This window comes from Ylistrum balloti, unplaced genomic scaffold (assembly GCF_031769215.1).
Source record: "Ylistrum balloti isolate Yb309-2 unplaced genomic scaffold, AGI_CSIRO_Ybal_v1 Utg371718, whole genome shotgun sequence".
NCBI classification, from domain to species: domain Eukaryota; kingdom Metazoa; phylum Mollusca; class Bivalvia; order Pectinida; family Pectinidae; genus Ylistrum; species Ylistrum balloti.
In genome coordinates this window covers 69714-82393 of record NW_026782865.1, presented here as the reverse complement: position 1 = coordinate 82393, position 12680 = coordinate 69714, and the positions used below count along the sequence as shown (strand labels likewise).

The following is a 12680-nucleotide window of genomic DNA, read 5'->3' as shown; positions in this document are numbered from 1 at the left end:
AGGCTGATATCAGGACTCTCTGTCTGATATCAGGCCTCCCTGGCTGATATCAGGACTCTGATGCTGATGTCAGGAATCTGAGGCTGATATACGGACTCTCTGGCTGATATCAGCACTCTTAGGTTGATATCAGGACTTTCTGTCTGATATCGGGACTCTCTGTCTGATATCAGGACTCTTTGGGCGATATCAGGACTCTCTGGTTGATATCAGGACTCTGATGCTGATATCAGACCTCTCTGTCTGATATCAGGACTCTGATGCTGATATCAGACCTCTCTGTAAGATATCATGCCTCTCTTTCAGACATCATGGCTCTCTGTCAGACATCATTCCTCTCTGTTTGATATCAATCCTCTCTGGCTGATGTCAGGCCTCCTTGGCTGATATCAGGACTTTCTGTCTGATATCAGGACTCTGGGGATGATATCAGGACTCTTTGGCTGATATCAGGACTCTCTGGTTGATATCAGGACTCTGATGCTGATATCAGACCTCTCTGTCTGATATCAAGGCTCTCTGTCAGACATCATGGCTCTCTGTCAGACATCATTCCTCTCTGTTTGATACCAATCCTCTCTGGCTGATATCAGGCCTCCTTGGCTGATATTAGGACTTTCTGTCTGATATCAGGACTCTCTGTCTGATATCAGGACTCTGGGGATGATATCAGGACACTTTGGCTGATACCAGGACTCTCTGATTGATATCAGGACTCTGATGCTGATAGCAGACCTCTCTGTCTGATATCAGGACTCTGATGCTGATAGCAGACCTCTCTGTCTGATATCAGGACTCTGATGCTAATATCAGACCTCTCTGTAAGATATCATGCCTCTCTGTCAGACATCATTCCTCTCTGTTTGATACCAATCCTCTCTGGCTGATATCAGGCCTCCTTGGCTGATATCAGGACACTCTGACTGATATCAATCCTCTCTGTCTCATATCAGGACTCTCTGGCTGATATTATGCCTCTCTGTCAGATATCATGCCTCTCTGCCTGATATCAATCCTCTCTGGCTCTTAACAGGACTCTATGACTGATATCTGGACTCTCATGCTGATATCAGGACTCTCTGGCTGATATCATGGTCTCCCTAGCTGATATCGTGACTCTCTGGCTGATATTAGGACTCTCAGGCTGATTTCTGGACTCTCTGGCTGATATCGTGACTCTGGCTGATATCAGGTCTCTCTCTGGGGGATATCAATCTTCTCTGGCTGATATTAGGCCTCTCATGCTGATATCTGGACTGTCTGTCTGGTATCAGGACTCTCTGGCTGATATCAGGACTCTCTGGTTGATGTCGGGACTCTCAGGCTGATATCAGGATTCTCTGTCTGATATCAGGACTTTAAGGCTAATATCATTACTTTCTGTCTGATATCAGGACCCTGAGGCTGATATCAAGACTTTATGTCTGATATCAGGATTCTGTAACTGATATCAATCCTCTCTGGCTGATATCAGGACTTTCTGTCTGATATCTGGACTCACTGTCTGGTATCAGGACTCTCTGGCTGATATCAGGACTCTCTGGCTGACATCAGGATTCTCTGGCTGATATCAGGACTCTGAGGCTAATATCAGGACTCTCAGGCTGATATCAGGACTCTCAGGTTGATATATGTAAGAGGCGTGATTTTGGAGATAGATATAGATACTATAGGTATCATGTTTGACGTTTTTACTTGAGTATATAAGATATAAAATGATGACTTACCTTGATAAATTGGTTGATAAAATCCATCCTCACATTTGTATCTGACACATGGCTTGTCTTTCTGTGTCCATTCGTCCCCGTGATCATGGTAGATTCCATCCATAAGACAGGGACATATTGGCTTGCAGTGGTCTGTGGCAACACAAGCACATAGGCTGATTAAACTCAAATGATTTCTTACTGGTGATTATTTTACAAAAACAAGAAATGTAACTGGGTGATCTCTATCGAAGTCAGTATTTCGGGTCTAGTGTGAAATCTGATTAATCTGTATCATTATGAGTATTTTCATGTTCTGTTTTAATAACGTCTTACATCCCAAGATTTGATAATGCGGTTGATGAAAATAATCTCAAGCCAGTTTATAAAAAAAAAAAAAAAAAAAAATACAGACAAATCTTTTGATATGCCACCTCGAGATAAAATGTTTGTCTTTAAGACTAATTATTGTCCGTTTTATAATCCATGTAATTATGAATATTTTTTCTGTCACTGAGAATGGCTTTAAATTGATTTTCTTGGGTAGATTTGTACTGGTTTAAACCGACAATGTTTTGAATACTAAGTATCGGATATATAATTGAATCTATACAAATTTCTTCTGTTGGGGGTGTTTACATTGATGACGTGCTTTATGTGGACCGACCATCCTTGATATAAGAGAATAGTATTCCCAAATTTGAAATATTTTGTAATTTTAAACATTCGTTTATCAAATCAACAAACAAAAGAAAATGTGAATTGCTTGTATATACACCGTATGTTTATATTATTTTTGACTTCAGTACCTTTTACTTTATTGGAATAAATTGGGGTTTACACCCTTTATATATTACCACTCTCCAATCTTAGTTTGATATTTAAATGACATAATTCTAACTGATATTATATTTCTATAATAGAGTTGAGTTAGTCAGAAGCCAGTAGAAGTTAAGTCATTCTATCGTAGTGTTTTGTAAAACAAACTTAAAAACCTTGACCTATTCGTCAATAATTTTACAATTTTATGTCGAATATTCAAAAGACATAGATTTGTTAACAGTGGTATAGAGGAAGGACGATACTAATACCTGCACTGTCGAAGTATGACGCGGTAGCGGATTCGGCATAGGTAGAACATAGCACCGCTAGCAGGCAGACAACAGCTAGCATGCTGTGACGTTACCTCTTTACAGCCTGTAACTAAATAGCAATGATACATAGCACAATTACACACAGGGAATACATACCGTACAGGTGGCTATTTTAGAGCGGATGATATTTTCGCTATTTCACAGTACATTAAATTGATCGCAAATATTCAGTTCGTAAAAAATGAGACATGTGCTTTTAAAACACCTTTTTTACATACAGAGCGCAAAGTTTTAATTCGTTAGAATATGCTTTGATCTTTTTTTAATAGTGAACAATTTGGCAAGGGAAAATGAGCAGCTATACGGCATTTATAATACATTGACCTGAAAAAGATGTAAGTAATGTATTTGTTTAATTACTCAAAGGAATCAACTTTTTAGATATTTTGATTCACAATAACAAGCAATCATCAGAAAAAGGCTATCTGAAAATGATGACAGTGAAGGAAACAAAAGCATATGGAAAATAAAGTACGAACTCAACACCAGAAGAGACTCTGTCCAAAGCAATGCCGTGCTTTCTTATATAAAAACAGCAAAAAGGTTTGAAACTAATTCGTGGACATTCTCGACAACCAGAACTATCCTTTCTTATTCTACTTTTTTCCATTTTCCTCGCCTTCCTTACTTCCCTCTCTGAATTAGCATCACGTGATATGTTTGATTATTATGTATTGTAATATTAGGAGAGTGCCTAGGAAGTTGTAAGAACTTGTGCTCAACCCCTTTGATGCATATATTTATCAATGCATTTTTTTTTTAATAAATTAAGACAAGAAGAAAGTTGGTATAAACGGTCAATTACTCGACAGGAAACGTTGAAATACAACATGCAAAAGTAATAGAAAAAAAGTATAACCAACGAGACAATAGGAAACAGGTGCGGTAAGGGACAACGACAGGGAAAACGAGAAATGCTGGAAATGCTGAGTATTACCAAACGGATATTGAGACGGTTTTCATGCAAATGATGTTATTGTACCGCGCAAAATTAACCGTCATTTTTATATACATGTACCCGAAATCGGCGTGTGGCCTTTACTAATAACACTAAAAATATGTATCGATTGTGAATCCGGTCGTGAAAGGATGTATCAAATATTCAATATTCACCTACCGTATAGATATAGTTACGGAAAATAATCTGTTCAGGCTGTTGCTTTCGGGGCTTTGGTTAATGCGCATATTGACACAAGTCGTAAAATAGACTTCATAAGCACAACATTTAAGTTCGTATTCGTAGCAAAGGATTATTAGCTATTTCTATTTTTTACCCGAATTTTTTTAATCCATATGTAATGACGTAAGGATCTGATCATCGGAAAAACAAACTGTCCATAAGCTACGAATAAGAATGGCATCATAGCTTTAAATTCTGATTGATCTATTAGATATGTCAACAAACACCATTATAAATGGGGTTCTCTTACATTGTGAACAAGAAAGTAATTGTGTCATATTATTAAGAAAGATAATTGTAACATATTAGATTTTTAAGGTATTTCGGATTAGTTAATGATTTCTGTCTCGGGTCTCCTTTCGAGAGCATGATTAATCATATTTATTTTGTGATGTGTGATCGATGAAATAGAAGATCGTTTATTCTTCGGAAACACCTGATCTTATTCTCCTTGTACAGGAAATCCTTCTTCTGTTCAAATTATGTCCTAGGTTTATTAAGGCTTTTCACCAGAAGGTGAACTGGCCATATTGTTTTTGTTGTTTTTCTTCCGAATTTGTGGATTCGTAATCGTTTACACGGTAAGGGATTGGCATGCAACCTATATATTATGTTATGGAGGTACATCTGAACCTGTTAATGCCGCATTTTAAGTAGGTCAAAAATCCAATATGGTCGTCATGACCCAATTACCAGAAATGATAAAAACAGCAATAACTCGAAAACTCTTTGTTCTACAAATGTGCTACCATTATATTTCATGTAGAGGAGGGTCATATCTATTTTTTTCATACATGTGAATATAAATTCTTCCCAATAAAAAAGCTCGCCAAGGAGTCAAGGTCACCTAAAAATAGAAAAAAAATTGTTATTCAATTTTTCGATTTTCTTTCCCAGAGTTCAATGCAGAATGTCAATCCGATCATTTAAGTGTGAACATTTCTTCTGTGACGTCTTTCTTTAACGTTTAACGACATTTAAAAAAAAAAATCCCATAGTTCATTGTGTTAATTGTAATGGAATAGGTTTGGAAACGTGCCCTCTAAATTCTGACGAGATTTTCAACTTTGTCGAAAAAACCAAACGGCTGCAATGACGCCATAATTGATTTTTGCCCTAACGTCAATATCTCAATAATGACGTTACATTTTGAAATAATCTTTGAATATGTTATGTAGAATTGAAATTTAAATGACACTTCTCATGGACATTTTTGTGTAAAACGTCAAATTCCGGTTTTCGGTAGAGGTCAAAGTTCAAAAGTGCAATTTAAGTTACCAAACTACCAGACATTCTTCTCAAGTTTGGAAAGGTCTAGACGTTCGACATTTCACACACATAATGCTAAGGTAATTGCCTATTAAGATTGTTAATATGAATGACCTTGACCTACTTTCAAGGACACAGGGGTCACTTTTATTAATATTATTAAATGACGTTTTCTTACTTTTTAAGAGTAAAACAGTTACATGATTTGGTTAACAATCTCCTGTAGAGAGTTGCTTTTGATTTGTTTAAGCAAAGAATCCACAAAAAGCCAACTTCCGGTTTTCCATAGGGGTCAAAGTTCAAAACTTCAATGTATATGAAATGTCTTCTCAAGTTTGAAAGGACATAGAGACTTGATATCTGATACATAATAATGTTATAGTCATTACATGACATTTTTGCCATTTCCGAAGAGCAGTGAAAAAATTAGGTAATTTTCCTTCTCCTTTTGTTGGAGAAATTAAACTTCCGTTTTCCATTTGGTGTCAAAGTTTTCATTAAGTGCTATTTGGACTACCAAACTTTTAGAAACTTCTAGAGTTCTGTGAAGCCTGATGACCTGATATTTCATATTTATAGCATGCTAACATAATGGACAATCGAGTTTGGTAATATAAATGACCTTTACCCACTTTCAAGGTCACAGGCGTCAATCATTTGAAAAAAAATCAAATTAATATTCTTAGAGGTTTACAATTGCGAAATTTCCTTAAAACCCCATGTGGTCGTGAGGAGACTTATTATTGATAACAATATATAATGTTTTCGAAAAATTCAACTTCTTTTTTTTTCGGTAGAGTTATACAGCATTATTTTGAAAAAAAAACCCAATACACTCAGTGTTTTAATCTCGTACCATTGATAATTCTTTTTGTACTTTTATTTCCTACGGAGTGCCAATGTATTGCAGGCATATCTAATACAAAAAGTAGCCAGTATATGTACGGGTAGGTACGGGGAATATATTTGTAGAAAATTTGTAATGTTCAATGTACGAATATTGCTGTACCGATAGTATACGGTACTGAGAATGTCTCAGATGAGATATCATCTTTAAAGTACATGGTTGAACATTATAAAGTAAAGAGTAAAGGTTTTATGAAATTGACAATTATATAACGACCTCTTTCCCAGTGACATTATACCGATTGTTTAGCCATTACCAACACAAAATGGAATTGATCTCTGTGCATCTGTTGCCATTTGACATCATGACATTTCACACCTTATACACATACACAAACATTGTTAATCTAAAGGGCAAATAACACGCAATTATATAACAGATCTTCACTAATACATTTCACTGAGACGAGATGTACTTCACACGTGTCATGTTGAATGATGAAGTGAACCTACCGTAGGGGAATATATATATCCTTGTGATAGTACCTCGGATCGGAGACAATATCAGTACCCAGCCTCGGTAGTACCGGGAGACATCACACTTTCTCTTTGTAACACATATACTTATATATATCACATAATATGCCTGTTATCCACTAAATTCGCCGATGTAATATTTTAGCAGATGATGTCCGGGAACAAATCAGTACCCAGCTGATAGCACCGGGAGACAAGATTTTTACCCAGCTTTCAGATACCCAGAATAAACAAGATCAGTACCCAGCTGATAGTACCGGGAGACAATGGTACCCAGCTGAAGTACCGGGAGACAAGATCAGTACCCAGCTGACTTAGAATCTGTCAAGATCAGATACCCAGCTATAAAACCGGAGAATATCAAAATAGCCGGGAGAGAAAGATCCATTCAAAACCCAGATCAGATCAGTACCCAGCTTATAAAACCGGGAGACAAGATCAGTACCCAGCTGGCAGTACCGGGAGACAAGATCAGTACCCAGCTGACAGCACCGGGAGACAAGATCAGTACCCAGCTGCTAGTACCGGGAGACAAGATCAGTACCCAGCTGATAGTACCGGGAGACAATATCAGTACCAAGCTGATAGTACCGGGAGACAAGATCAGTACCCAGCTGATAGTACCGGGAGACAAGATCAGCACCCAGTTGAGGGTACCGGGAGACAAGATCACCACCCAGCTGATAGCACCGGGAGACAAGATCAGTACCCAGCTGGCAGTACCGGGAGACAAGATCAGTACCCAGCTGATAGTACCGGGAGACAAGATCAGTACCCAGCTGATAGTACCGGGAGACAAGATCAGTACCCAGCTGATAGTACCGGGAGACAAGATCAGTACCCAGCTGATAGTACCGGGAGACAAGATCAGTACCCAGCTGATAGTACCGGGAGACAAGATCAGGACCCAGCTGATAGGAGACAAGATCAGTACCCAGCTTATAAAACCGGGAGACAAGATCAGTACCCAGCTGATAGTACCGGGAGACAAGATCAGTACCCAGCTGATAGCACCGGGAGACAAGATCAGTACCCAGCTGATAGTACCCCGGGAGACAAGATCAGTACCCAGCTGATAGTACCGGGAGACAAGATCAGCACCCAGCTAATAGTACCGGGAGACAAGATCAGTACCCAGCTGATAGTACCGGGAGACAAGATCAGTACCCAGCTGATAGTACCGGGAGACAAGATCAGTACCCAGCTGATAGTACCGGGAGACAAGATCAGTACCCAGCTGATAGTACCGGGAGACAAGATCAGTACCCAGCTGATAGTCAGTACCCAGCTGATAGTACCGGGAGACAAGATCAGTACCCAGCTGATAGTACCGGGAGACAAGATCAGTACCCAGCTGATAGTACCGGGAGACAAGATCAGTACCCAGCTGATAGTACCGGGAGACAAGATCAGTACCCAGCTGATAGTACCGGGAGACAAGATCAGTACCCAGCTGATAGTACCGGGAGACAAGATCAGTACCCAGCTGACAGTACCGGGAGACAAGATCAGTACCCAGCTGATAGTACCGGGAGACAAGATCAGTACCCAGCTGATAGTACCGGGAGACAAGATTAGTACCCAGCTACTAGTACCGGGAGACAAGATCAGTACCCAGCTGATAGCACCGGGAGACAAGATCAGTACCCAGATGACAGTACCGGGAGACAAGATCAGTACCCAGCTGATAGTACCGGGAGACAATATCAGTACCAAGCTGATAGTACCGGGAGACAAGATCAGTACCCAGCTGATAGTACCGGGAGACAAGATCAGCACCCAGCTGATAGTACCGGGAGACAAGATCAGTACCCAGCTGATAGTACCGGGAGACAATATCAGTACCCAGATGATAGTACCGGGAGACAAGATCAGTACCCAGCTGATAGTACCGGGAGACAAGATCAGTACCCAGCTGACAGCACCGGGAGACAAGATCAGTACCCAGCTGGCAGTACCGGCAGACAAGATCAGCACCCAGCTGATAGTACCGGGAGACAAGATCAGTACCCAGCTGATAGTACCGGGAGACAAGATCAGTACCCAGCTGATAGTACCGGGAGACAAGATCAGCACCCAGTTGATAGTACCGGGAGACAATCATCAGTACACAAGATCAGTACCCAGCTGGCAGTACCGGGAGACAAGATCAGTACCCAGCTGACAGCACCGGGAGACAAGATCAGTACCCAGCTGCTAGTACCGGGAGACAAGATCAGTACCCAGCTGATAGTACCGGGAGACAATATCAGTACCCAGCTGATAGTACCGGGAGACAAGATCAGTACCCAGCTGATAGCACCGGGAGACAAGATCAGTACCCAGCTGATAGTACCGGGAGACAAGATCAGTACCCAGCTGATAGTACCGGGAGACAAGATCAGTACCCAGCTGATAGTACCGGGAGACAAGATCAGTACCCAGCTGATAGTACCGGGAGACAATATCAGTACCCAGCTGATAGTACCGGGAGACAAGATCAGTACCCAGCTAATAGCATCGGGAGACAAGATCAGTACCCAGCTGATAGTACCGGGAGACAAGATCAGCACCCAGCTAATAGCATCGGGAGACAAGATCAGTACCCAGCTTATAAAACCGGGAGACAAGATCAGTACCCAGCTGGCAGTACCGGGAGACAAGATCAGCACCCAGCTGATAGTACCGGGAGACAAGATCAGTACCCAGCTGCCATTTACACCCCAGCTGATAGACCGACCCACCCAGCAACACATAAAGTCAGTATCGTAAGATAAATGTTTCACTAGGCATTCTCTATCATTTTACGGCTAATGATTTGTTGGTACCTGTTATATCGATATATTTACAATGTCAATTTTGCTTTGAAAATGCCTGTTTTTTATTGGCAACGATTAAAGTTTCAACCCACTGCTTCTTAACAAACAAAAAATATAAGCACTGCCATTTACTTTCACATAAAGTCTATCGTCTAGGTTTCCCTAGGCATCACTAATGTAGACATTCAACACTTGACAATCTGACTGATACAGTTGAAGTCATGGGCTACGCTCTACTGTAAATACGCTTTAATTGGCATTGAATTGCATTGTTTTCTTTTTGTTTGTTTGTTTTTGTTTTGTTTTTTTTTTTTTTTGTGTGTTTTTGGTTTTTGCGAAGTGGAGGAGAGGGAGCAGGGAGATAGAGGTCTTAAGAATAAATGCTACGGTCGACATGTTTTAGAAATATACAGTAAAATCTAGAAGAAAAGAGTTGTTTAACATCATTAATAAAACAATAATAAACTGCCTATCTGATTACGAACATTTGCTAACCAAATAATCTTTTGAATTCGTTCAACACTATCGATAGGTTATGAACAATTGTCATTAATATGCATAGACATGCATATACAGGATGTTCCTGTGTACCCTTGTAATGCATAAGCTTGTTTCTGATAGACTAAGTCTCTATTCCAGACATCGATTGAGAATGAGTAACAGAAAATGAAGCCATCTGTCTAGTAATTGATACACTGTACATGTTATTTGTCCTTTCTGGTCTGGAATTGATTGTGGTCTATGATATCACTTGAATTTTCAAATATTTAAAATTTAAAACTTATAAGAATCAAGTTGATATGGATCTTTGATGTTTTACATAATACACATAATGAAATAATAATTGTCATTACATTTTAAAAAGCACAAACAGTATAGCAAACTAATGAGTCTGCATCATACATTACCCAGGAAAACATCATTAACGTATAGATGGAGGAGTGGTGCACTATGTTCACTATATGTCTATCAGAAACTACCCGCAATCTCTGTGATTGTACAAAAGAAACACCAATAGTAGCCTTTTATTCAGTGTATTGTTTAAGATCTTAAATGAGAGTGGTATCATCAGTAAATTGTGGAATAAGTAGTAGACAACTGCTTTTATTCATACCATCTATTATTTCTTAAATTCAGTTATCAATATTTTTCTCCAGAAACAAATTCCGATAATTACAAATAGAAAACAAAGACATGCCGATATTCAATAGAGACTTGGGTCAAATAAATTCGAAAATAACAAACCCAATACCAAAGATACGCAGGCACAGAAAAATATAGGTTAGTAAAAAAAATTGTTAGCAAGGGTAACAAGCGTTATCGCTATCAACGTCATCGACAAGACTTGTCATGTTCATATTGGTTAATCTAAGTAGATAATTTAAACTTCCCCAGTGTAAATAAAGTTTTAGAAAAAAATGGACGGTCGGGTGGCTCAGTGGTAACACATTCGCTTTTCATCTAGCCGTCCGGAATTCGATTCCTGGAACGGACGTGAAAAGGTAGCCGGTCGCCTGCCTCATCACGTGGGTTTTCCCCGAGTACTCCGGTTTCCTCCCAAAGTAAAAGTCCTCGCGCCCTTACATTTGGGTCAACAAGAGTGATTGATATAAATTGAAATAGCTTGTTTCATAAACGTCTCAAAATATAAAACTTATCTATTCCAGATTTAAAAAATCATATATGTCAAACTTTAAATTGCAGAAGTACGGTGAGTATTTTCCAATGAGATCATTCAACCCTAAAATGTCTCCATAATTATCATAAATTTGCATCTCTGAAACCCCCGTGTTCACAGAATATCTGTCAGTTGCCATATCTTACACAATAGGTTTCAAAGGTGTATCAATAGTCTGCTTGAGGATCTTACCTCCAATATTTAACCGAGATATTATCAACCAGACATGTTAATAACTGTTTATGATTTACATGATGTGGACGTATTTATCACAAAATATATAACAGTATATAGTTTTCAGTCATATTCGTACCGCCATCCACTTTCTTTTTGGACTGTAAGAAAGCCACGGACATTAATGATTAACTATGAAAAAGTCTTATTAATATTGTAGTCTATTGGAATTGTTTTATTTGATGCAATTAGACGTCACTTTTACAATTCCAAAGCATTGCATATCCCATTGAATTAGTACTTTCGTGAATAACTATTTATAATCGTTTAATTTCTATTTTAACATCATTTGGTGTTTAAAACCTTTTATTCTTGAAAAGTGGATGTAAAATTGTTCCTTATCAAATGTGCCTCCGCAGACTTATGAAAATAATAACGAAGCTAACAATCAAATTTGGTATAACCTGACATTTGATAAACATTTATTTCCGATAAACACTAGTGAAATAACATAATGACGAGTTTCTGTTTACTAGTTACTCTGAACATTTGGTTTATTTGGCGACATATGTTAACAAAGCTGAACGAAACATAATAAAGTTTTGATAGATGTCCTAACGGTCAAGGTCTACAGTATTAAATCGCTCAGAGTGTTTGGGCGGCGATCTATCTGCTTAAACACCGTATTGTTCAATAATTCTTAATACAATTTATATAAAATGCATTATATGTCTTCATTCCCTTGACTTAAGCGTTCTTGAAGCGGAGAAATAAAATTACAATGTCCACCATTTTAAAAGGACCAGCAAGGATATCTGGGTTTAAAGTACCGGTAGAATTATAAATGATATCTGTTTGTTTGCTGGGTTGATCGTTCCATGAACAATGATCATTTTGATGCTGGACATCCTTGAAGTAGCTTCTGACTACCTCACAGAACAAACCATAGGAGGTCCGTGACATGTAAGCCATACCAAGTGTGGTAAAGACTTGCAAAGGCCACTTCACGTTAGGACAGACTAGTACGTTTGTCACCTTCTCAGTTTGAAAACACAACCTCCACGGATAGGGACCATCGAACCAAGGACCTCGGATTTTCACCGGAGAGTAAATTTAGTGACAAGTACAACATTTACAAGCATTAATAAACGTGGATTTTAATCACCATGTTCCTTTATTCGCCAAATGGTAGCACGGCCATTACTCTGAGACGGCTTACTGTGTTGTATTTATATGGTCACTATTTATCTTCGAGTGCAAGCTCCAAATGGAAATTTTTCTGGAAATCATGTCACGACCTACCAATAATACGAGTATTCTGACAGAAGGACAAAAACA

The 12680-nt window shown here is 38.8% G+C and overlaps 1 protein-coding gene across 1 annotated transcript in view; it reads right to left on the bottom strand.

Moving 5' to 3' along the window:
- Window positions 1–2879, bottom strand: part of LOC132563432 (uncharacterized) — a 28324-nt gene extending 25445 nt beyond the window's left edge. The window contains exons 1-2 of the mRNA XM_060228191.1: window positions 2798–2879; window positions 1728–1859 (exon numbers count right to left, since the gene is read on the bottom strand). Coding sequence (XP_060084174.1) covers window positions 1728–1859; window positions 2798–2879 — 214 coding nt within the window. The remainder of the gene's footprint in view (window positions 1–1727; window positions 1860–2797) is intronic.
- Window positions 2880–12680: the final 9801 nt, after the last annotated feature.